General features: G+C 41.0%; 1 protein-coding gene across 5 annotated transcripts in view; it reads left to right on the top strand.

Annotated features, from left to right (window-relative positions):
* The window catches only part of HECW1 (HECT, C2 and WW domain containing E3 ubiquitin protein ligase 1), a 232,883-nt gene that overhangs the window by 47,320 nt on the left and 159,562 nt on the right, over positions 1-26,001 (top strand). For 3 of the 5 annotated variants that reach the window (XM_042834238.1, XM_042834237.1, XM_042834236.1), the window contains one exon: positions 12,374-12,431. The exons of the other annotated variants lie outside the window; for them this stretch is intronic. In XM_042834238.1, the coding sequence (XP_042690172.1) occupies positions 12,405-12,431 (27 nt within the window). In that variant the 5' untranslated portion in view covers positions 12,374-12,404. The remainder of the gene's footprint in view (positions 1-12,373; positions 12,432-26,001) is intronic. 5 annotated transcript variants of the gene reach the window in all.

The raw sequence follows: 26,001 nt of genomic DNA, 5'->3' as shown, positions 1-26,001 counted from the left end.
CACTAACAGATAACATTGGTTGTATTCTCAAATACAAGCTAGATTACAAGCTGTTACAGTTAGAAAGATTGACACAGATGGGATGGTGCTACAATCAGAAAGTTTGGTGCGGATGAGGTGGTATTACAAAAGGAAAGGTGCTCACCCATCTCTGAAGATCTAGGCTTGCAGGAAGGACCCCATAAGGGACGGATCTCCAACCTGAGGTCCTTCTCCATTGGCCCTTAAATGCAGTCTAAGAGAGGTGAAGCCAGTCTCCAGCCCTTCCTATCACACAGCTGAGTTGCCTTCACCTGTGCTCCAAGGGCTGACTGGGTCCTTTCTCCAGGTGGTCAATCTGTGATTCAGGCTGTGACTCAACAGTTCCCATACACATGCACATGTATGAATAATTGTGTTGTCTTCTGTAGCCTTATTTACATAGCTTAGTATATGCTTTAATTTATAGAAATGGAACAGTTACGTCTTTGGTTTTGGTAAGGTCATTTTTATCTCTGCTAGTTGCATAGGATTGGTGCCTGCATGCTTTTAAGTGATTTCTTACCCTAGTGAGTACTAATGAAGGACAGTGATAGAGACAGGCAATGTCCCAGGTTATATTTTGCTACCCGAATTATAGTCAAGTACAGATTTGCTGGATGGAATGAACAGTCTTTCAAATAAAATTTATCATGTTGAATATGTGACTTAAGAAAGTTGTAACTTAGGGAAACCAATACTCAGGCAGGTAGAAGTGAGCCTTTAAATAACAGACCTCATGCCTTCTGTGACGCAGAATTCCCATAAAATTCTCTCAAAAAATATCTCCTTCCCCATTCAAACAAAGGTGACCAAAAAGGGGAAATTCATGCAGCCACAGGTTGGTGAAGACTAGAGTGTGTGCAAAGATTACTGTCTTTCTTGACACTGGTCCTGTTTTGAGGGATATTCTGCTAATTGCATACTTGATGATGATTATTCATGGTTTTTGTATGATCTTAGGAGAAAATGTAACATTCCAAGCAGCTTGTTAAACAAATGCTTTATCAATTTTTATTCATTTATTTTGAAATAACATAAAAAATAATTTAGCATGACAATGACCTGGAGAGAAATAATTCCACTTTGTTTGCTCATTAGCAATTTCCAAATAATTCCAAATTAAAAAAAAAAAAAAAAAAAAAAAAAAGTTTTTTATTGGTTTAGGTTATGATTCATAATCCACTCATGGTTCATTGGATTCACTTCTTTGGTATTTCACTTCAAAACTGTGAAGCCAACTATTTGCTCACGAGAGGGCTTTGGATTTCCGTGCATTAAGCATAAAACTCAGATATGCCTGATAGGAAACACTGCTTAGCTGCGTTCATTTTGAGATGATTATTTTTGATGGATGACTGTGCTCATATGTCACAATATGGAAATAGAAATTAAACAGCATGGGGGAAAATAACTGGGGGATTGGGGTGGGGGTGAGGTAAACCAACAGTCAGCTGGCAATATAGGCTTATAATGAAGTTTTTCTAGTTACAAGAACAGCAGTGATTTCTCAGTTGCTTCCTTGTTGTGTGGCTGAAGAAAACACAACTGTGACTTTATTCTATTTTTTTCTGAATAGCAGTCTTCAAGTCAAATCTGATCGCTGGAATTCTGCTAGGGAATTACTTCGGCATCTAAATTAGTGCGTGTAAATTATGCATGCACAAGCACAAGAAATAATTTTGTGTTCATAACAGCCAATTGTACATTCAGATGAATGTTTGCATGCATAGTCATCCATTTGGAATCAGGCCCAAACTAAATTAGAATTAACAGCATGAGCTAGTTCCAGAATTTAGCTCTCGGCCTATTTATAATAATGTAATATGCGTTAAAAATACCCCCCTCTGCAGAGCGCCTTCTGCAAAGGCTGCTAGAGCCAAAAACCCCATGTAGCTGCAGCAGTCACACCCATCAGGTAAACATGTACATTGGAGATTAGAGGCTGGTACAGCAAGTAGAGCTGACATCAGCATAAATTTGGTGCACGTATAATGTGAGGAAACAGGCTGGACTGCGTAGCAAGGAATAGATATGGATGCCCCAAGCACCTCTTCATCTCAACCTCCTCCACTCCATGCTGCATGAGTAAGGGCTGTGCAAATGAGGAGATGAACTAGTTCTAGGAGACAGCCACTTCTGTTCAAAGCCCCCAGGATGACTGCTTATGCTTTAAGAGTCATAATAGCTGCCAGCCACGTTGGGCCCTGGGGTGAGGTCTGATGTGCTGTGCAGCATTCCACAAGCATGCCTGATGTCTTGTGTCAACTCAAATGGCCAGGCTTGAAGAGAAGTGCTGGAGGAGCGGGGCAAAACACTGCCTTCTGGTTGTTAAAACCTCATGGGCATTGCTTCCCTTTCAGTACTTAGCATCTTCCGCTGCCCGGGATCCCAGTCTGCTTGGTGAATAAGGATTAGCACTGAGTTGTTCATCTCCTGCAGTGGGTATCCACAGGGCACAGGCACAGTCCCTCAGTCCTGTCTGTCCCCACCACTCATGGTGAGGCAGGGACATGTTCTCTAGGGACAAAACTTGCCTTGGTTCTAAGAGATTTGGTCTTTGGACTCAGACCAGTTGCACAAGACAGACACCAAACTATATTTTCCATGTTTGGAGGACAATTCCAACTATGCTTTTGAATCACACCACAGACTTTCAGACCTTCTTAATGTCAGAATTGGAAAGACCACTCAGCTGTCTTAAGAAGATGATTTGATGCAGTAAAAAGTATACCAAAAGAACAGAAACATTCATCAAAACAAGGAGGCGATCTTATGTAATGAGTTTTATTAAGAACAAGGGGGTTAACTCCTGCCTGTGTCAATAAAAAGAAATTAGAATTTTGAATCTGATCTTTATTTTTTATTGTGAAGTAATTAATGTTGTATAGGATCAAATGATTCTGCAGGAAATGTTGGCATCAGATGGAATACCGATCTGTTACCTTAGCTTCTAATGTAACCCAAAACTGAGTATACAGAAAGGTTTTTTAAATCAGATTTCTAAATGCTTTTATTAATTTGCAGAACCAAACTATGTGTTTGTAAGAAGCTTTTACAGGGTTCTTGATAGCTCTGCAGATATAGAAGTGATCTTAAGCAATTTGAGCGAGAGGACAAGTGGAAATCAATCAGTTTCTCCTGACAAACATAAAAATGAGTTCATAATGTACTTGCGTGTTGTTTTGGGGTAAGACTGTCCTTTAAATTCCCAGGGTTCCAGAAGATGAAGAATAGTAGTCAATTATGTAACCTGTTTTGAAAGTATTATTTATCCTCGAATAGTTTTGTGACTTTGCCCCTTGTTCTTAGTCCAGGATGGGAATTAGGGATACAGAAAGCAGAGGCAGAAACGTTCTCTCACAGATATCTTTCTCTAATAGTGGTCTACTTGTCTAGGAGGGTTTGTCACTGAATTTCAATTTTTGAAAGAAAGAGAAAATCAATGGCTGTGGCATTAAGACTTGGCTTCAATTTTTCTTTTTGAAAATTTAATCTACTCTTCCTTTTTATAGGGCAAAACTAGTGAGGAAGCAAGGTGTAATTAATGGGGCCAGTATTTCACCCCATAAGAAGTTAGTAGCAAATTATTATCAACTTTAGCAGTAGAGAAATTTCACACTATTACTTCCTAGTCGTATTAAAAATAAGAGGACATAATCTATTGGAAGTAACTTTCTCGTCCAATCTGTGTATTTAAGACCTTAGTAAATACCTCGAGAAAGTGAAACATTCGTGATCTGGCCCTGTTTGGATGGGAATTGTCTAAGTGACCCTTGTTTAAAAATTGTACTTCATCTTGCTCTTTCCATTAGAAAATATTGCAAGGTAAAGAGTGGGAGGCTCACGGTCTAGGGAGGACTTGCTGGATTGTTCCTTTTTTTCCTAGTGGCCAGGTTTCCATGAAAATAAGCTCTTTTTTTTTTTCCCCTCCAGTGAATGTTTCCTCTGCTTCAACTCTGTCTGCTGGTGTCTTCTCTTATCTTCCTGCCTGGTTCGTTATCCTATTTATCACTTTTATTTGGTATAAAAATCTCTTTCACCTACAGCAAACTTGAAATGCTGTGGCAGTGAAGTGCTGCATAAATCAGTGATTAATTGTGTTCAGTAATCGTGTTGGCGTTGCGCTTTATTTATGAAGGAAATATCAGGTTGCTGAGATGCTGAGCTTCCTCATAACTGCAGAGCTGGCACCAGTTACCTGCTTGTCCCCAAGAGGAAGCTCGCTGGTGTCTCTACTCAAGACGTTTACTCAGAGCAAGTTGAAGCCAAAATGACCAAAAGTAATGCTTCTCACTTAGGACATTCTGTTTTTCCAAGGAGGAAAGAATTTTTTCAGTCTTTTCCTTTTTGAATTTTGAATTAACAACTTGGAACTTGGTCTGTGAATATTGCTTTGAAGAAGTGAATGGTATGATTCTCAATATGATCCTGTGAGGTGCTATCGTGTTAACTTTCTCCAGTGTGTTTATAAGGAAGCAAATAACAGCCTAGCATATCATACCCTGGCCTGGGGCTTTTAGAATCCTTTTATTCAGTGTATCCTGCCCCCGAACATCACATCTTTACCATAAATTCCATGTTTTGCAGTGAACTATCCAAAAAAACCATTTGATACAGTAATAAATTAATTTCTTTGGCATAGGAAGTGCCAGTTTGCTATTATGGCTTGTTGTTGTATCTGTAGTGAAAATAGGATGAAATGGAAGCACATTAATTCCACTGAAATAATAGAACTGGGCCTTCATCAGTGATTAGGAGAATGCAGCATTAAGATTTACAGTGGTTTAGAAATGAGCCAAAGGGTGTAGCATTTATCAGTTAGAGCAGAAGCTTGGTATTGCTGGGCTTGCGTTCTTATTTCCTCTTTTTTGACAATTAAATGTGAGCTGTAGTTTGCAGATAGCAGTCACTGCACTGAGCAATTGGGAGAAGATATTTCTGGTGCTGGTAATAGGTAGTTGGATGTTTCTCTGTCAAAATTCATCAGATAAGTTGAGGAGATTGCCAGCTCCAGAGATGTACAACAGCTATTTGTTACACTTGAAGCATGCTGCTTTGCAGGCCTAGGCTTTAGTAGCTTGTTGCAGTCAGTGAGGAATAATGGCATTTAGGCAGTACTAAATAAAGTTTTCTGTCTTGAATCTTTTCCTGCTATAAGTCTAATAGATTGAATGTCCTACTCGCACAAAATAACGTAGTAGTTTGCTGTATAGCTGTTGTGCTGTTCTTTCAAATCTTTCTTCCCTCATCTCCACTGTCTAGCAAAAGAATGCTTCTAGATAGACCCTAACATTGAGTTTACAAATACAGGGTTTTAAAGGCATCAGGATAAGATATACAAATACTTACTCTTTACTCGTGTTTGTTTCTTTGGGAGATGAGCTGGTTTCCTCTTGTATGACATTTACAGCATGCTCAGTGGTAAACTGCATTTAGCAAGTATTCTATCTGCTGACGTTAGTATTCCACTGATCCTCTAGGACGGCAGTTCAGATCCAACTTCATTTCACAAGTGGCTGACAGACTGCGTTAAACTGTTTTTCTACTTACTCAGTGTACTGCCAAGTATCCGCATCACTGGGGAAATCATGATTGTCAGAGGGAGACTGAAGACTTGAGGCCAGGCCCTTCAACCAGTTGTTAATTATAGGACATTGGAGCCAGTGGAGTGACAAGAAATCTGTCTAAAGATATGGTGTTGTGCACATTTCAGCCTCATCAAGCATAATGTTTTCTGTTAGGGCCAGCACTGAGGCCTGGTGGCAATGCTCTGGGAAGGGGTAGTCTGCTGCTGCTCTTGCAACTGCCCCACAGCAGGCAGGGGTATTTGTGCCTGGTTGTTGGACCACTGACCCCTGCCATCAGCATGAAATTTCCTTAATAAGAGAAAGAAAATGTCATTGCTAACAAAAATATTAGGTACAAGTGAGCATATGCCATATTTCAGCACGCATGAGAAGAGGGTAAGTAAGGTTGAGGACAAAGAAACACATCAACCCTAACTTAGACTTATCCTATTGTTGTAGTAATGCTAACTTGCTTTAGTTTTCATTGTCCATAGCCACAGTGTCATATATGTAGCAAAGAAGTTTGGTGAGTAGTCTGGCAAAATCTGGAGGAGGCAGAATAAGTTGCCAAGGGGACCTATTTTCTAGAAGCTCACTAAAGCAAGATAGATTTTGTGCTTTCAGAACTGGATCCCTCTGGGGAAGGGAAATGAGGCTGGAACTAGACTGGTTGCAAATGGTTCAGTAGGAGAGGAGGCTTCCTGGAGCTCATTCGTGGTCCAGTGTTTTATTTCCTGGAACTCTTGTTTGTTGCAATGGCCTTTGTTAGACTAGATGAGCCTCACTTTGTATCTATTCAGAACATAATTGGAAGGATCCCCTGGCCAGAGAGCGCATTTTGTCAGCAGTATATTCTCTCACTCTGTCTCCCTCCTGTTTTTGCTTTGCTGGATGCCATTTCTGCAGAGTATATCACACAGCAAATGTACACCATCAGAGGAATTCATGACCAGTAGACACTATTCCTGCCATCTTCCCCTCCTCAACAGGAGCTCAGCATCACTGTTGATCAGACTTCACTGCCAACATACCTGCAATGTGTGCCCCATCTTCAGTAAATCTTCACAGCAAATAAATGGAACACTGCATCATCCAGGTTTTGTTGCTTCTTTTTAAAACTCCTTCTTATCACAATATCTGTACAAAATTGGACAGGCAGTTGGGCTCAGTTTGTCCTGAGACCATGATTTACTACTACAGTATATACTGTTTCCTCTTCAGTTTTTCTTCCTCTCAAACTCTTGGTGGGTGGCTGTCTCCAAGATTTCACTCTGTTGGGGGCAGAAATCATGTTCTTTGTTCCACAGGTGTCTCCTTGCTACATGGATGGTCTCTGTTCAGAATCTGCTTCTGAACCACAACTTAATGTATCAGCATTTTGAGTAATGTCAGCTATTTGTTACAGCTATCTGATGCTTTCCAAGACGGGTGCAAATTGAGAACAATGTTGTAGATTAACAGAGTAGCAGATGGAAGATCTCACATCAATATGCCATGTGGTTGTTGTTACCTTATTAATTTTTGTGATATGGAACAATTGGAGGTTTTATTTTACGTTAATATGTACAAATCTTTTGTCTTTGCTTGAGAAAGCTGGAGCGCTTTCTGCAATAGATGTGACTAATTTTGAGACAAATTTCAGGCAACTGAAGTTTATCTCATAGAATTGAGATACTACCCTAACTCTAACAACCCTCCCCTAAATCATGTCCCTGAGCACCACATCCAAGCGGTTTTTAAACACATCCAGGGATGGTGACTCAACCACCTCCCTGGGCAGCCTATTCCAGTGCTTCACAACCCTTCTGTAAAGAAGTTTTTCCTGTTTTCCAACCTAAACTTACCCTGGTGCAACTTGAGGCCATTTCCCTTTGTCCTGTCACCAGTGAGAAGAGGCCAACCCTGCTCTGCTGCAATCACCTTTCAGACATTTGAAGAGAGCAGTAAGGTCTCCCCTCAACCTCCTCTTCCCCAGACTAAACAGCCCCAGTTCCTTCAGTCTCTCCTCATAGGGCATCTTCTCCAAGCCCTTCACTAGTCTTGTTGCCCTTTTGCCCTTCTTTGCACCTGCTCCAGCACCTCCATGTCCTTTCTGTACTGAGGAGCCCAAAACTGAGCACAGCACTCGAGGTGAGGCCTCACCAGTGCTGAGTGCAGGGCAGGATGACTTCCCTGGTCCTGCTCACCATTCCTGATCCAAGCCAGGATGCCATTGGCCTTCTTGGCCACCTGGGCACACTGCTGGCTCATGTTCAGCCCACTGTCCATCACTACACCAAGGTCCCTTTCCATCAGGCAGCTTTCCAGCCACTCCTCCCCAAGCCTGCAGGGTTGCCTGGGGTTGTTGTGACCAAAAGGCAGGACCTGACACTTGGCCCTACTGAAACCCATACAGTAGCCTCGGCCCATCAATGCAGTCTATCCAGGTTCCTCTGCAGTGCCTTTCTCCCCTCTGGCAGATCAACACTCCCTCCCAGCTTGGTGTTGGCTGCAAACTCACTGAGGGTGCACTCAATCCCTCATCAAGATGGTTTATAAAGATGTTAAATAGAAGCAGCTCCAGTACCGAGCCCCAGGGGACACTGCTTGTGACTGGCAGCCAACTGGATTTAACTCCACTGACCACAACTCTTTGGGCCCGGCCATCCAGCCAGTGTTTCACCCAGCACAGCGTACGCCCATCCAAACCATGGGCCGCCAGCTTCCCCACAAGGATGCTGTGGGGAACAGCGGTACTTTACTGAAGTCCAGCTAGACCACATCGACAGCCGTGCCTTCATCCACTAAGCGGGGCACCTTGTCATAGGACGAAACAAGGTTTGTCAAATAGGATCTACCTTTCATAAGTCCATGCTGACTGGGCCTGATCCCCTGGTTGACCTTTAATTGGTCCATGACGGGTCCTGAGATTATCCGTTCCATAACCTTCCCCAGCACTGAGGTGAGACCGATCTCTCCATGCAATTTAAATCCTCAATTAGTGTATTAATTCTTTTTCCTAATTTTTTTACTTATTTTTTTTTTTTTTTTTTTTTTTTTGGTCTACTGAAAATGGCTGATTTTTGTACTGGTTTGTGAGACAGCTAGCTAATTTATGCATGATAATTTGTTAAGATTTGACTTGCAGTCACAGGACTGAGCATTTATTCTAAGGGATTTTATGTATTTCCTGCTGTAGCTAGAGGAGTGAAACTAGTGGCTTCAGATAGCAAGAATGGTTAGTGAAATTGAAAACTACGAGGTTTTTTTTTTTACATGCTTTTACTTGTTGAGACAGAAGGAACAAACACTTCCAGCATAAGTACCACTTCTTTTTCTTGTTTGATCTTTATAGAAAAACCTTTCAAATATCCATCTACCTGAGGAAGTTTGAAAAACTCACTCTGATCTCTTAACTGTCATTCTGATCCCTTCAAGGGAAAGACTATGCTTAAAGCATGCAGCAGCAACTGTTAATTAATGACATATTGGAACTGATGCTGGGGGCTGGTGTAAATGAAGTAACGGAGAAACAGAAGAGCGTATCTATATCTGTATGGGAAAAAGAAAGCATATCTACTTTTTTTTGTTATTGTTAATACAGTTGTTAATATTGCTGGTAACATGACTGTGGTGTTTCAGTGCTTGAGTTTCTGTCTGCAGTGCCAGATCAGCCCAGTGCAAGAGGTATCGAGCCCACAGGGAGCTGAGCACAAGCAGTCCCTGACTCTAACAACTAAGTGTTGACTGCTGGTGAAATAATTTTTTGGCCATGGATGGGTTTTCCTGTACAGACTGCATTATTGTTAACCAGTACAACATACTGTGCTTGCAGATTGCCTGTGCTAATTACTGCACTGGCTGCCCCAAGGCACAAAGCAGTTCAGAGGCTAAGTGCAACCAACATAGAAATATACTGAAAATAAAATCAGAGGATAAAAGGGACAAGGATACCGTGGAAATACAATTGTGTATAGGTAGTTGTGCACATATATAAAATAAATACTGATATTAGTTGGTTGCATGTCAACTTCACCATGATCAGGAGTTTATAGTTTCATTTCCCCCCAAAATATGGTTTTGAGTAGGCATTTGAAGATGCCAAGTAGCACAGGGAGATGTAAGCTTAAGGACCACTTCACACAGGGCTTGGTTTGTATTAAGAAAATGCTAATAAGCTTGGATGATGAGCAGAGCATCCAGAAGCTGCTCTGATACAGCTCAAGAGGCAGGGGTGAGGGTCAAACATCAGCTGCAGGAGCTGGAAACAGCTTCTGTGCGGAAAGGGACAAGGCAGAAGGAAATGAGAAGTGGAGGAGGAATAAAGGAGATACTCTAAAAGGAAAGACAAAGGAGATAAACCTGGGAGGGAGAGCATGGTGTTGAGGCACAGCTGGGCCTGTATGAGCTGGATAGCAAACAAGAAACCTTAATGTTTAATGATGGGTGATGAAGGAGAAGGTGTTGGAAGGGGTGGGTGAGATAAAAACAGAAATGATGAGAGAGGAAGTAAATGCTGACCAAGTGAGCTTGAACTCTCCAGGGTTCCCAGAAGAAATAGGTTAGGAAAGCTGCTGCCTAGGGCACTCTCCTTTCTACTTGTCACTTTACTCTTGTCTTGTTTAGAGAGCTCAGAAGAAACTCCTTACTCTCAGGATGCAGCAGTGGCTTTGTTGAAGATCTGCATTGTTCTCAGCCAGGAAATGAATGGTTGCTCAGGCTGCACGTAGTCCTGCCGCTCACACAGCACAGCTCTTCTTCTCTTCTTCTCTTCTCTTCTTCACAATCTGTTCCTCCAGTGTTTTTATCCTGGCTGAGATAACTTTTTCCACATCATCACCACCATTAGCTCTGTATTTTTGCTAATGTTGAGCAAGAGCCTTCATAATGAGCTTGTAAGAATCTGCAACAGTGGAGGTGATCCGCTGTTGATGTCACCACTGCTGAAATGCACCGCCCACTACCTCGCTCCTTTTGGTCTCCATAAACATTCAGCAAATGTCCATGAAAATCAATGGGTGTAATTTTTTTTCCGCGTCGATGAATTCAGTGATATGCCTTTGTTTCGCAGACACTTCAGTGTCAGATGCTGTTTTGTCAGACTGCCCCTCTGCTGCCATCTGTCACACAGCAACAAAATGAGTAACAGTATTGATGGGAGGGTTCAACCCCCTACTGCCGTGCCACCAGCATCCGCCTCTGACATAAGGGGCCAATATAAAAAAACAGAAGCCATTGCTTTCAGAGGAGCCCTTGTATCCAACGTAAATACACTTTTTCATTAAACTAAAGAAGTGACCAAATTGTAGGTTGTAAGTATGGAAATAAAATGGATTATGTCCATGTGATTTAGTGTCTTTTGAAGAGTAAAGGGGGGTGAAAATGCAACATGCACTTTTACTTTGTTTAATTTCTTGTCTGTGAGGTATTTTGAAATACCTTTTGAACGGAATGTTTTCGAACGTATCCTGCCTTTCCTTTCTCTTTTCATCGTCTTGTTCATTTTCATGCTTTTGTTGAATTAACAGTCTTAGTGGTTTTGATCGTGTTGTTGTAAGACTGTTTTTCTGTCTTCACAGCTGTTGTTGAGTACACATTGGAAACAGTTGGTGAGAATGAATTTTAGAGTGGGGTGATAGAGTGCTAGTCTTTTTTCTCGTGTGATACGTGATAAGGCAATGCTCAGCTTGTATCAGGGGAGGTTTAAATGGACATTGGGAGTTTCTGCCCTGGGTATGGTGGTGGGATGGGCTGCCCAGGGCAGTGGTGGAGTTCGCATCCCTGCAGGTATTTAAGAGACGTGGGCATGGCATTAAGGGACATGGTTTGTGATGGGACTTGGCAGGTCAAGTTGATGGTTGGAGCTAGTGATCTTGAAGGTCTTTTCTATGTGGTTCTTTGGTTCCCTGAAATGGGAGTATTTGACCATCTTGTTGCTGAGGAGCTTTCTCTACTAGTGCAGCTACTAAGCTGTAAAATGTCAGAGTACTCAGTCACAGAAGATAAGCAGAGAGAATTAACTGAAAATACAGACTGTAAATGCTCCTGGAGATGAATTGTGGACTACTTTTGCATTTTTTTTTTGTATTGAAAATTTGTATTATTGCATGCTTCTAAAGCCTTCTGTCCTTGCTGATTAGCTTCCCTGATTCAGACTAAAGTTTCCTTATTCCATCACTTCTTGCTGTACAGTTTGGTACAATGGGAGGTTTTGAAGTGCTAATTGAGGTTAATGAGAGAAGTAGAGGTTCACTTGCTGTTCTGTGGTCTGATCTTGAACTACTAAAATTATGTTGGATCCTGTGTCTGCTAAGTACGTCACATAGAAATTAACTTCCTTTGCAGATATACAAGAATATCAATGAATCGACGGGAAACAGAAATACGAGTTGACTGCCACCTATCTAAGCTCCCTCAACATGCAGATTTTACGAGGAAGCTGAAAATGCACTGATGGTGTTGTTTGTTATACCCAGGCTGCTGCTTCTTGCTCTCTTTCAGATGCTTATTGAGTTAAATGAATATAACGACTGATTCTGTCTGCAAAATTTACTGTAGCTAATCCTCTTCTGATTTTTTAACCGTGTATATTTCGGTGTTGAAGTGCATGACAACATCCTGGTGTATTGAAGGATAATATTGTATGCTGTTGCTGTGGTTAAGATAAACTCAGTGCCGAACAGCGAATCAAGTCAATTAATAAAATGTTGGCAAAGACAGTTTGGGTAGAAAAACAATGTTTTTAAATGTCGCTTATGTTGGTTATGGGATACATGCTGAGTTAACCTCATTGAACTTTTCCCCAGGAATTGATGCGCTTACAATTGGCGGGTCATTATGCTGCTCCACCTGTGTAGTGTTAAGGTCAGTGTGTTTTTCTGATTATAAACCCCATCCATACCATTCCATTATAAATTCACTGTCATTCATAATGGAATGTGCCAAAGCTCAGAGCTCGTTGCAGCTGCCCCTGGTCCGTATTTAAGATAAAATGAAGCAGCTCAGCTAATTTGAGCATCTTTTCAATAACATGTCCAACGAAGCTTCATTTGAAGTGATCTTTCCTTTTGTTCCTGTTTTGTTTCTGTTTTGTTTCTGTTTTGTTTCCAAACTGAAGTAGCCATCTGATATCAGTGTTGTTTTAGTTTTGTGTTTAATGTGACCTGCCCAACAATTCACTCAAGACATGGTAATGTCTTAAGATCCTAGCAAGGAGGTCCTGGGAGCAGCAGGCAACTGTAACGTTTCAGTTGCACGTGTTTATGCATAGGCAAAGCACAGAATGCATCAACCACTCACTTTCACAAGGCATTTCCTGAAAGCTGCAGCTTTTGACCATGAATTAATTTGGAGTCATCAAGACACAAATCAGCCATCACAGCAGACACTAATGAGTGAGCTGCAGGAATGTCTGACTGTCACTAACCACTTCTAGGGGACCTGTGAGATGATCTGCATGCATAAAACACTGCTGCTGTATGCATCTTCCTGCACAGCTTAGTTCTTTAAACTGCCATGCATCATCAAGGAGGGCCAGAATGTGCATTAAAGCTTATCGAGTGTTATTTCTGTCACTGAAATGTTGTTATTATTGGGGTTTTCATTTGTGTGTTTGTTTTTACATTTTTCTTTGTTGCTAATCCACCGAATAACCTTAATTCTATGAAGAATAGGAATTCTGTGAACAGCCATGTAATAGGTTCTTATATTCTTCCATTTTCATGAAGATGTATCCTTTTTATGTTTAATTTTGCACTGTAGTAGTTAGTGAGAGCGTTCAACAGCGCTCCTCCTTTCACCTCTCCGTAGCTGTAAGCTCAGTGATATTGCACATTATTTACATGTAAGTTTTCCCAGAAGTATGTGCTATACATCTCAAGGTGTGTTGGACAGTCATGGAAAGAACACTACTTTTGGTGACAAGTAATAGTTGAATGTTCTAGCTTGTGAAAACTGTTCGCCACCTGACACTTCATGTGCCAATAATATGAATTCCGAAATTACTGCATTGTGTAAGTACATATCCAGAGGATTTAGCAGTTTTTTTCCATTACTCCAGGGAGAAAAAAACAAAAGAGAAGAAAAAAGGATTTCAATTTGGCCACTGTTCAAAATTTAAATAAAATATCCCTCTGAAAGAGAAGATTTTGTTTGTTGTAGGATGGCGCGTTCTTTCCTAAGTAAGGAGTGTTGTTTGAAAAGGGCAAAGAAGTTTGGTGGAAGATAAACACCCTCGCATTCCATCTTGTCCTCATATTAGGCGGGTTAGGCGTAGCTTTGATTCTGAGTGATGTCCAATGTGGCAGTGTAAATCTGGTCGTGTTCAATATGTGAACTGCCATGATGATGGGTTCACCAACAGCACACGGCCCAATTCACCTAGCAGCATTTGAACGAGCTCTCATAATCACTCCTAAGAAATGTGGCTGGGCCTAACAAGAACTCCCATGGCAACAGTGTGGTTTGTTAAAGCAAGAGATTAGAGATTCTTTTGAATTGCTGGTGATAAATGCATGTGAGATTTACCAAGAGCATGAATAACATGGCTGACTGCAACTGCATTAAATCATGGAACAGCTCTATAGAGGATTCTAAGTTTCCCAGAGAAGCACTTTGTGTAACTGGGTGTTCAAATCTTATCGAATTGGCATTCCAGTGGGAGTGGAAGAGAGGCTCAGCCTGTTGAATGATCCCAGAAGTCAGCACCGTCTTGCAATTATATCTTCCCTCCCATTTTTTTTCTCTTAAGCCATTTTTATTCTGTTTTCTTAGTTTCAGGTGGAGCTTTAGTGATTCTAGTCAAACATACCTTTGTTTTGGAAAGTTTACTCAGAAAACATAATGTATTTTTGACAGAAATGTGGAAAACTGCTGGCTCTGGGCCAGCTCGGGGCAACAACAGGGTAGTTCATCAGCCCCAACAGTATCAAGTCCCCAGCCCTGCAGGATGGGTTTAGCCATGGGGCTCTCACTCCATGCTCTGTTGTTTTCTTAGTGTCAGCATAGCAAGCTCCCCTGGTGTTTGCTAACAGCTGAGGTCGCAGGTCACATTGATTAGGCAGCTAACGTGGGTCATCCACCACATTCCACCCTGGAGCTTTATCTTCTCTCAAGAGGTGGACATTGTAGCAAATCATCTCCATATTCCACAAAGATGCAATTGAAGGACACCCTTAATAGCAGAAAGGATTAAAAAATACTTCTGTTCATAAAACAGATTGCATTATACCTTTGAAAATTGTAAGGGCAAAATGTTTTTCTCACTTGGGCACCAGAAGGATCTCTGTTGCAGTGTTTTGAAGTTCATCTGCAGTGATGAACTTTCCTAAGTTTTGAAAAAGCTCAGTGCTTGCTGCTACTTACACATCACAACAGATGTGGGCCCCTACATGCAGCACGAAGGAAATCCTGCAGGTTTTGTTAGATACCTCCAACCAAGAATCCTGCTGGAAGTAGGTAGCTGAAAATATTGCACTAAGTCACGACAGGGAGATTACAATTTGACTACTTGCTAGAGCACATTCATCTGGTTGTGGTGCTTTCTGTCTCCTGTGCCCAGTCTGAGGACAGCTGTACTCAGCCTTGTCTGAGTGATGCAGCCCACACGCACCTGTCACAAAGGTCTGGCTGTATGTTAGACACATCACAGAACTTTTAATGGAAGTTTAACTGAATCTGCAGCTTTGTCCCAGTTTCTACCAATCTCCCCTATGTCTGGAGGGGAGAAAAATTCTCTAGAAACAAAAATGAGAGAGTCATTCCTCAGTTCCTTGTCCTCTCTCCTCTGTTCTTTTGCCCTGCATGGAAAACACGTTGAACCAAACTTTTTCTTCCTTTTTATCATTATTGTGAAGAAAATTTTGTTTCCTCTATCTGAGCATGGACTAGTTCAGGAATACTAAAACAAATGCTCAGTGTGGTCTATAGCAGTGAACAGCATGTACCTGCATGGATATATACTTGACCTTATGGATGAGCCCTTCATTATGTTGCATATAGATAATTGAGCTAAATGCCAATATTTGTTAGCAGTTTGAAGACTTGCCAGCTGCAGGACCATTCCAAACTCCAGTGCGGCCCGAGCACTATCACAGGTTCAAGCACTTGATTTAGTTCCTTATGTTAGCTTCTCAATGTACATAGTCAGCAGAGCTCCTCTTGGTATTTCAGAGCACTCTTTTCTCTCCCCTAACCATGTAAGTGGTACAGAGAAGTTAGTCACCTAATGTAAGCACCCAAAACTCAACATAGGCTATGGAAGACTGAAGTGAAAAGGTGAAAATGCAACAGAAAAGTTGCTGTGGCACAAGCCAAATAATGTCTTGGAAAGAAGCTGGTGCTCTCATAGATGGTGGCTGGCACTAGCTCATGCAAGACATTGTTTTTAGAAAAGGTTTTCTCTAAATGATACAAAGAACAGCATGTTAACATTTTCATTTGAACTTATTTTTTCATTAGGGAAGAAAGTTTACATTGATGCAGTTCTTAGGAAAATAAGCTTGTGTACACGCTACATTATATTCAGTCTATTTGGTCCCTTTTTGTAGTATTTGGTTTTTACTAAAATGCAAAGCAATGGTTTATTAAAAAACAAAAACAAAAACAAAAAAACATGGGGAGATCATGGTTTTAATCAGATAAAAAGATATATATCAGGTAAAAAGATATATTAGTGAAGTGAAACACTGTTGGTGTAGAATTGCTCCCTGTGGTTCTCAACATGGAGAAATTCTTCAAAATGTTCTTCTGCAGTGTAGCTCTTAAGCAAAAAAAAATTAAAAAGCCAACATCATTTATATGAATCTTTCTTTATTATAAAAAAGCAGATGTAGGGGAAGCCATACCTGGAAGCTATTTTCATGCCATAAGCCTTGCTGCATATCAAAACTAAGGCATTTAGCAAATGCTTTATTTTATGCTTATATATATTTTTATATATTTTTACATTTTTATATACATGCTTTTTGCTAATGATATCCAATAGGATGCATGTTTCAAATTCTGCATCTCTTCCATAACTTTGTCAGATGGGAAGAAGAGCTAGCAGATCCACCAAAATTTGAAGATTTAGCAAAAGATTTAGCAAATTTAGCAACCTGCACATGTGAAGGAAAGCACTAGGCTTTCTTCCAGGCCCTCAGCTTGGAAATAGGGTCCAGGCAGAGGCAGCAGCTGGACAAAACCACAGGTGGAATGAGGAGAGGTGGCTGGGGAGCTTGAGCCCTTGCTATCCTGAAGTCTTTAATTAGAGTAGCATAAATATTGGCTAGGATGAGAGGTGTGTCCTAATGGAAAAAATTAAGAAATAGATTATTTTCTGGCACAATTCCTTCTTCCTGTTTATGTCAAGCCCTGTTTTCAGTATCAGTTTAATTGGAGGATTCTCTCTTATTTGCTTATTATCTGCCAGCCTTGCAAGGGGAAATGAGGGGCACCCGCAGACAGCAAGACATGGATTAAAAAATAGCTCAATCAAGCATCACTAGCATTTGAGTGATTAGAAGGGGAGTACTTGCAGTGAAATTTGGTGATAAGCTTGCCATTCTTTTCGTTATACTTCTCAGCTGGAGGGCTGTGAAGATGCAGGGCTTTCTGACCTCATATACTGAGGAATAGAACAGTCTCTTGAACGGCTTACTGGGTCAGGATCTGATGCAAAGTCCGAAACATCCAGGGAATGTTTCTGTGCAGAACAACTGAAATGTCTGATATGGACCCATGGCCATGTGTATGAGCTGCTGTCTGTAGCACAGAACAGCACCCTGACATCGGGCAAGCTATGAGCTGTGTCTCTGAAGTCGTGATGCCTCCTTAAAACCTCGTGTTGTATCAGCTGTTGTCTCCTGGAAGCTTCTAAAAATCCGAAATAAAAGGCTTTATAATTGTGTTGTTTTTGTAAAAGGTAAATACGCTGCTGATTTACGTTCAGAATTTCCAAGGTGGACACCTGCATTGCAACCATAGTATTTTGCAGCTTTGCCTTCTGTGACGTACCCTAGTGTTGTTTTTTTTGATGTGTGCAAGTATTTTGATTGTGAATTCAAGTGTTTTCTCAAGATGTGGTCTGTCTCTTCAAAGCCAACAGAAAAACTGCCTGAAAATCTCCATTAGTTTGTGAGATTCTGTGTGACAGAACTAATTAAAATCAATGAATGTTTAATTTGTTTGATTTTAAACAATTTACAGCCCTAGTTGCGTATTGAAAAGCATTATTCTATGATCCACAGAGAAGGCTTTGTCAAATACATAATCTCTAACTCTTATGTAAGTATATTCTAGAATGGAATTGGGATTTTAAAAATGAAGAATGTAAATGAGATTTATTTTTTTTTACCTTGTAATCTAAATGAGTTCATTCTTCATGACACTAAGTTTTCATTTCTGTGTGTTTCTTTACTTCTTGAAGAAAGATTACATGCTTGATGCCCCCTTTATCGTGGGATAAAAAATAAATTACAACAGATTTGCCAGGAGGCTGGAATTTTATCGTATGTATGTGCTTCATTTCATTCGTGCTTACAGTTTTTGGACTCTGTATGGAAAGGATGTAGTGCTATGTTAGATTTTAGGTCGAATCCTGCTCCTACAAAGTCACTTTGATTTGGCTTCTGTTGTATTTTCCTAACTGCTTGTAAGCAACCCCAACGCCTATTTCTGCAAACATGCACACATGAGTGAATTCCCTTGCATGAGTAATCAGTTAAACTGGTGAGGCTGACTACAATTTGTATAGCCTGGTTTCCCAGGCTGATAACACTCCTATGATTGCACTTTCTGTCTCTCTGTCACTCCCATAACTAATTACTTCTGAAGCCATTGGCTAATTTCAAGCAGGAGAGAGAGGAGTAGCTGTCTGTGAGATAATTGAGTTTCTTCAAAGTCTCGTTGGCTGGGGAGACATAATAGAACCATACTGGGCAGGGGAAGGCAGTTCCTTCCACCTCCTGCCACCAGTTCCAGCTGATGGGTTTTATCTAAATCTTGCTTGCTTGAGGTGTTGGTTTTTTGTGGTTTTTGTTTTTGTTTTTTTTTTTTTTGCAGACATATGGACAAGAAAATGATGGGATTTTGGTAGAGATTTGGTGGTGATGAGATTACAGTGCTGCAGGAAAATAGTTTCAATAATTCTGCTGTTGGTTTGTTTTTGTTTCTGTAAGTGCTCTCCCAGTGAGATCCGGCTGTCTTCAGTACAAATAATCAACTTCTAGTTAGAGGTTAGAAAAACAAAGTAGTCATCTGCTTATCACTAATATTGAGAGAGCACCTACTCAAAACTTTAGTATGTGGTCTATGTGCTAATGTATTACGAGTGATAAACTTCCCAGGTTAGTGTCTTTTCTGTTCACAGGTCTTCAACAAAAATGAATTCTTGCAGTCCTTGAGAACTGCTCACCTGTTCAAAAGCTAAATTTTAACCTCTCTGACAATTCCAATTTTACAACTAAATATTAACTTTTATGTTAATAGCATCCTGTAGGACAAGAAATGCTATTAATTTTGATGGACTAGCCAGAGACCAAACAGCTCTCAATTGATTTGTACAAAGAATTGGACACGACAATCTTCATGGTCCTGATCAGAGTGGAACTGGGTCCTACAGCAGGACATTCAGTGAGATGTGGTTAGTAGTGTGATTGCTATGATGGGCTGTGTGATTGTCAGTCTTGCAGAGTTGAACAGTTTTCCACTTTGCCTAATTCCACAGGTTTTTATGAATGCTATTCAAAATCTAGCCTTTCATTGCATTGCACTGGAAGCTAATCCTCAGTGGATTTAGAGCACTTCATTGGCAGAGAGGTTGTTACTAGGAAAGTAAATTCAAAAACTTTTGTTTGCTTACTTTTAAAAGTGCAGTCTTACAAACTGTAATTCTTCTAGGACCCAATGACACAAGAAGTGCTGTTAGCTCTAGCTAAGGGTTCTCATTAAAGTGAAATGAAGATGTGGCTTGAACCTTTTTCAGGAATGTTCATGTCTGTGAGTAGAATATGACTTTTTTTTTTTTGTCTCTATCACCAACATTCTTCTTATCTGAAAACTCGCCTGAGATCTTAAGAACACAGGACACAAACTATTTGAACTAGAGTAAAAAGAAAAATCAAATTAGAACCTGCCACAATAACGTGAACAGACATATGCCCAAACACAAGATTTTGTGATGCAGCACATTGGTATCTGATCACTGTATTAGAGCTGTACCAGCAGCAGAGTACGGGTGGCTGAAATCCAGAGCTCAACCTCATGGCAGCCCTTCCACTTTCTCATAGTGCATGTCCAGTTTCTCTTGGTAATGGCACTGGCTGGCATGGAGTTAGGGGCTGTCTGCTAGTGAGTTAGAGGAAAGCAGGGTCCCTGAACACAGCTGCTGTTCCCTCATACAAGAGAATTTTTGAGCCCTTTATGATGAGCTCACATTTTCTCTTTGTAATATTTGACTCTTGTTCTCAGGCTAGAGACTGTAATACTAGAATGACTTACTTCCTCTAGGGATCATTTGCGTTTCTTTAATTTCTCATGAATACAGTTACAATAACAATTTATTATGATTTATACAATCAAAACATAAGCAACCTTCAATTGAGTTGAAGCACTAAGTAGGAATCTGGCTTGGAAATAAGTATCTAGGCTAGTTCCACCTGTCCAGAAGCAGAGAAATCTCACCCTTTAAACTTTGCTTTGTGGTTTATCAGTAATAGTAAAAGATTTTAATGGAATCAGGATTATTTTTAACAGCAAAATACTGGATCTGAGGAATTACTAGGCATACGTGTATTTTCCTTTAGAGTTCTTCAGTGCAAAACTAGAAGTCCTGATTGGCTCAAAATGTCTCTTTGGATAGAGTTTTGGTTTTTAAAAAACCTGTAATATCAAGTAAATTAAGCAAAACAGGCTCCCCAAGGCAGGGGCTGTGGCCCCAAGCCTGCCGGAGCTCAAGAAGCACTTGGACAGCACTCTGAGACACAGGATTTGATTCTGTGTCCTAAAAGGCAATTTTTTGCTCTGTGTGCTTAGTGCATTTTTCAACAGAGAGGTGGTGGCACGCTTGGTAACATTTAAAGTGCTTTAGTCAAAACACAAAGTTCTGGTAATCCAGTTGTGGTGCTGCCCTTTTAGTTGTGGAACTGTTTGCTGCAGCTATTGAGAACTATCTGGATGTTGCTCTGTTTTGCAAAGTCACCTTGTTCCACACTGACATCAGAGGGAGTTTTGCCTTTGATTTCATTGGAAGCAACATCGAGCACACTCATGGTATTTCTGCATCTGTCTGGAGATAGCATAACATGGGATCTCTGTGGCCAACTAATTTCCAAATGTCAGGGAATATTCCAGGCTTCATTGAAAGGTGGAAGACGGAGCTGAGGGTGTGCCCAGAGAGCTGGTGTCTGGCTTCTTGTTGTCTGTGGATCAAAGAAGTGGTTGATGGCGGCATTAATACCCAGCAGCATTCTCAGTCCTACCTGCTTCTGCCCTGCCTCTCTGCCTTAGGGGATTAAGATGCTGACACTTCAAAATTCTTTCCTCTTAAAAAGAAATGAAGATGTTAGAAGCATAACAGAGTGTAGAGGCAATGAATGAACTGAGATTTAAAGTGCTCTCTTTGCTGTGGTGCAGGGAGTGTGCAACCATGGTCAGCTGGAAGGAACCAGGAATGAAGAGAGTTGCTTGCTATCCATCCTGTTTTTTGTATTCATCATCCCCACATGGAAACCAGTGTCTGTCTTACAGCTGTGCAGCACCTAGTGCCTTGTTCTCTGTCCCTTCCCGTCTAGGAGTGAGAAAAAGAGAGAGAAAAAGTAGTATTACTGAGTGAGGAGAGATGCTTTGAGAATTACAAGAGAAGAAAGCGAAGAATACAAGAAAGACACAGTCATCTATGGACATGGCAGAGAGGAGCAGGGACCTTGCTGGTAGCCTAGAGTCAAGGGAAATAGGAAGGCAGTTCTTTGTCCGTTTGCAGGGAATAATGCTCAAGATGTATGGAGGGATTTTGCAGCTAATGGCAGTGAGGGATACTTTGAGACATGTGAATGGATCCATCCCTTTGTGTTGTGCACAGTGGGCAGAGAGAGAAGTGCAAGTGGTAGAAATAGTACATGGTAGGTGCAATAGTACACCTTTGTGTCTGAAGGTGGGCCAATCAACATTACAAACTTTCAATATCTGGGCTTAGTTGCATTTTGTTACCTTTTTTTGTGCGTGTGTGAATTTTACAAGTAGTATGTTCTGCCTAGGATTGATAGAATGCATTTGATTTAGTTCTTTTTTTGTTTGTTTGTTTGTTTGGTTGGTTGGTTTTTTTTTCTCTCTGATAGCAGTCAGTGTGCAGTACAGGAATCACACAAGCCTTTTTTTTTTTTTGTAAACACTTGGGGTGGAAGGTATACCATAGCCCTGACGTTGGGGCATGCTGGGATTTTTAGAATTCACACACTGTATGAAGTCAAGGCTTTTTTCAGCAAAAAGTTTTTGGAAGAGTCTTTGGACTCTGTGGAGTTGGGAAATGTGGGCCCACTTCTAGAGCAGAGAGGTGATTGTAGCTGACAGTCCTGGGAAATGTGGTGTGTTACTGGATATCCTTCCACAGCTCACATTTACTATGCAGCGCTTCCTTCATATTCTCCTAAATGTTGCAATGCTTCCTCACAGCTTTCCCTATGAACCTCAGCTACATTTACTGGTATTACATTTTTAGGAGATCTGTAGAGTGTTTGTGGTATGCTGAGTAATTTTTTTTATTAGTTCATTTTTTTCTTCCTCCAGAAGAACCATCTAGGTTGTAATAATTTTATAGTGCTGCCTAGAAAGCCAAACTGTTCTTAAATAATCAGATAGTAGAGTTTAGTATGTGCTTTTAATCTGCCTCATGATTTCTATTTCACCTGCCTAAATGTACTTAGAAGACACACCCTCTGACACTCTCAGGAATGCTTTGCCCATCTGTGTCTCTCTTTATAAAATTGTGGAGTTCAAAATGCTTATACATAGATCTCACTCCGTCCCATCTGGCTTGACCTGGGATTCCACCAGTCACAGGCTCTCTGAACAGATGAAGAGAGGTGGAGCTGGATAATCCTAGAGAAGGCCTCGTCTGGTCTCAGTCTTTTCTGGGAGGAGCCCTGTCTCTTGCCTCTGCCTATGCAGAAAGTCTTGGGAACTTGCATCCCTGAATTAGTGACTTAGGTGTTCAGTTGGAATTGGGTGAATCTGAGCCACTGTGAGTGCTGTTAGAGACAGTGGTGTTTTGCATGGACAATGTAGAAGAAATGCAGCTACCTGTTTGGAAAGTCCCTCAGGTAAGTGGTCGTTATTGTGTGTGAAATCCGAAGCAGGGTGGTTAGGGCTTCTTGGCACTCTCAGTATGAATACCAGTTGCCCATTTCATAGAGGAGCAGCAATTTCAGCCTGCAGAGGAGAGCCATCTCCCTGCTCTTACCTCTTTCCTCTTGAACACCTTTGGAGTAAACAGAGCTCCTGGGAGACCAGTGAAGTCCAGCTGGATCTGATGGGAAGAGTGACTGGACTTCAAAAAATCATCTCTTGTGAGACACACAGACTCTTTTGGACTACTCTCTGCTGAGGTTTCACTTCTTCAAGTAGCGGATCAGAAAACTACTAGGCATTGAATGATGATCATGTGTTTTTTACTTGAAGTGATTATTGTACACAAGTAATGTCCTTTTGTTTGAAAAGGTGAGAAGTGGTCTTAGTCTTTGGCATTGCAGTCATTAGGGCTGTGGCTGAGAAGCTGGAGTTGATGGACGCAGGGATGTCTGTTAGGAAGGGACTGTGTTCCCCTACCAGGTGAGTGCTTCATCTCTGCCCTGGAGAGAGACAGTCCCTGTGCTGCATCTGTGTTATCCCTTAGCAGTGTAGTGGCACTTCCCTGCCTTCTGCTGGCATTTACAACCAAGCCAAAATACAGATTTCCTGTTCTGTGTGTCATAAAGCACCAGCAAAAGCTAGCACTGTGGACTTCGGAGTATTTGGTAATAGCATGTGAGCAGCTCCTAATGTTCTTTCGTCTTGTAGTGTGAAAGGAACAGTGATGCTGTGCAGTATTTAAAATGTTACCATATTGACCCTCTTATTATTTCCTTGCAGTAATCTCTGTGAGTTTTTATATTGAGGCCATACTGCATGTCTAACTGATGTTGCATACCTGAATTTGTCTTTTACAAATGTTGGCAATAATTTCAGATCATTTTTTGCTAATGCATTAGTCTGATGGCTGCTTCTTATTCCTTGCTGTGCCAGTTTGCTTAGACAATACTGTTTTCGTGCTAACAATTTGAGATAAATTAATAAATTAATTTTCTTCAGTGCTGCATTCTGTTGCAGAAGCTTCCCAGTGCTTTTTGTAGTGAATGATGACTGGGTTATCACTCTGTCTGTATAAACTTGTGGAATGCTATTGTTAATGGCTCCCAATGAGACAGAAGTAGTTTACAATGTAGAGGCTTGGAGTGATCTCATCAAAAAACAGTGGAATGCTATTTTCACACAGGACCTTGTTTGGTTATACAGAGAAAATCTTAATTCCTAGAATCGTTTAATTGGAAATGCAATATGTGTGCCTTTCAGCATGCTTTCCTGAGTTCACTGGACAGCATTCCTTTCGTACACCTTCCAGAAAGAGAAGAGAAAAAGCATTGTTAACTTTTTTCCTTTTTCTGGACTCCAGTTTTCTGCCTTCAGTTATACTGCCCTGTAGTTTCACATCCATCTGCTTGTGCCCAGGAGATTGCTTAAGTGCTCTCAGGAAATGTGGACTGCTCTTAATTGTTGGGTGTAGTTACTGGATACATTCTGTAGATGCTAAGAGTACCTCTGGCTCTGTGCTGGCAGATCTTGCTGCAGTGACTAATATGCCTACATGGAGAATCAATCTCACAGACCAGCATCGAACCTTGCCAGTCTGACCTCGGGGCCAGCTCTTTCATTTTGATTCAGATTTTCACAATGATTTGCACATCACTGAAGCAGAGTTAAATGGAAGAGGATGCATTAACATAGCAGTAAAGCTAGACTGGAAACGCACAAAGGTCAGGAAATGGAAAAATGAACTACCTATTAATGTCCATTTGACCCACTGCAGATGTGTAATGGCTTTGATTTCCGATTAGTGTTTATTATAGGCATAAATAGATATACAGCGTGCCATGGATGTGCAATATTAAGACAAATGTTCTTTGATGCTATTACAGCATGCATCTCTTTGAAACATTTGCAACCTCCTTCATTTCACTCCTCCCAAGAGCAGCAGTTTCATCTGTATGCTCTTTAATACCATGCAGGAAGAATGTTTTCATTAGACTTGTGGGAGCTTGTAACACTGTCATGCTATTAAATGATTCCTTTGGAGCTCTGAGAAATCATTCCTGTGCCTCTCAAGTAAAGGGTCTGATCCTGTAAAGTTCTCTGGGTTGTCCAAATCCTTTTGTTTTGTAGTAGTCTCCAATCCCAGGGTTGATTGTACTGTGCCCTTGGGGATGGGAAATGCGAGTATTCTTCACAAGGAGGGATTCATTCTTAATTTTTTGCTTCCACACAGCCTCTTTACTCTTCCCAGCAGAGCTGAATTTCCCATCTTGCAGAAGTTGCCTGTAAAAAACTTCCCATCTTACATGCATCTTCCCAGCTGCATGTAAAAAACTTTCTGAGCAGAAAGCCCTTTCAGTAGGCCTAGCTTGAAGTTAAAGATCTGCACCTCCTTATAGGCAGTGCTACTTTTCTGCTTGACTTTCTGTCCTGGTCTTGAGGTGTTGCTCTGTATGTTCACACCTGGGCCATGACTTGAGCTTTAAAATCATTTTTAAAATTGACCTCCCAATTGAATCTTTAACAGAGACTGATACTACCTTATATTTCTGTTAATGCACTATCTGCCTTGATACAAGTGATCTTAACTTACTTTAAGAGTTCTGCTGTCATAATCTTTTTCTTTCACTAGCCTGCTCTTCTTTTTTGTCTTGACTCCTGTGTCTGTCTTACAAAACGCATAAACTTTTACTTATAATTTGCAAAGAATATCAAAAGAACCTTCATCTCCAGAGGAAAAATGAGGAAATAGGGAACTGCATGTCCAATTTGCTCATCACATCAGACTTAGCAACAGTCATATTAAACTTCCTGACTGGTGAATGTGCTGTGTCCCAGGCTTCCCATCATAAGAGTTTCCTCACTATTTTTCTCAGTACTTGCCCTTGGAATCCTGTTTTCAGGGTTGCAGACATCTGAATGTCTTCATACCCCTTAGTTAGAGCCCTTTGTCAGCTGACTAATAGCATCTCCTTGTTCCCTGTAGTTTCCTCTTTTGCCAGTACTGTAGCGACCAGCTGTGTTTCAGTCACATCAATACCTTTTGTATGGACAGTAAGAGACTATCACAGCACAATTCTGACTTGCAGAGACAGAGCTGCTCTGTCAAAGCAGT

This window comes from Centrocercus urophasianus, unplaced genomic scaffold, assembly GCF_019232065.1.
Source record: "Centrocercus urophasianus isolate 14NV4802_14NV808 unplaced genomic scaffold, USGS_Curo_1.0 seq_44, whole genome shotgun sequence".
Taxonomy (NCBI): Eukaryota; Metazoa; Chordata; class Aves; order Galliformes; family Phasianidae; genus Centrocercus; species Centrocercus urophasianus.
The sequence above is the reverse complement of the archived record's forward strand: the minus strand, read 5'-3'. Positions and strand labels throughout refer to the sequence as shown.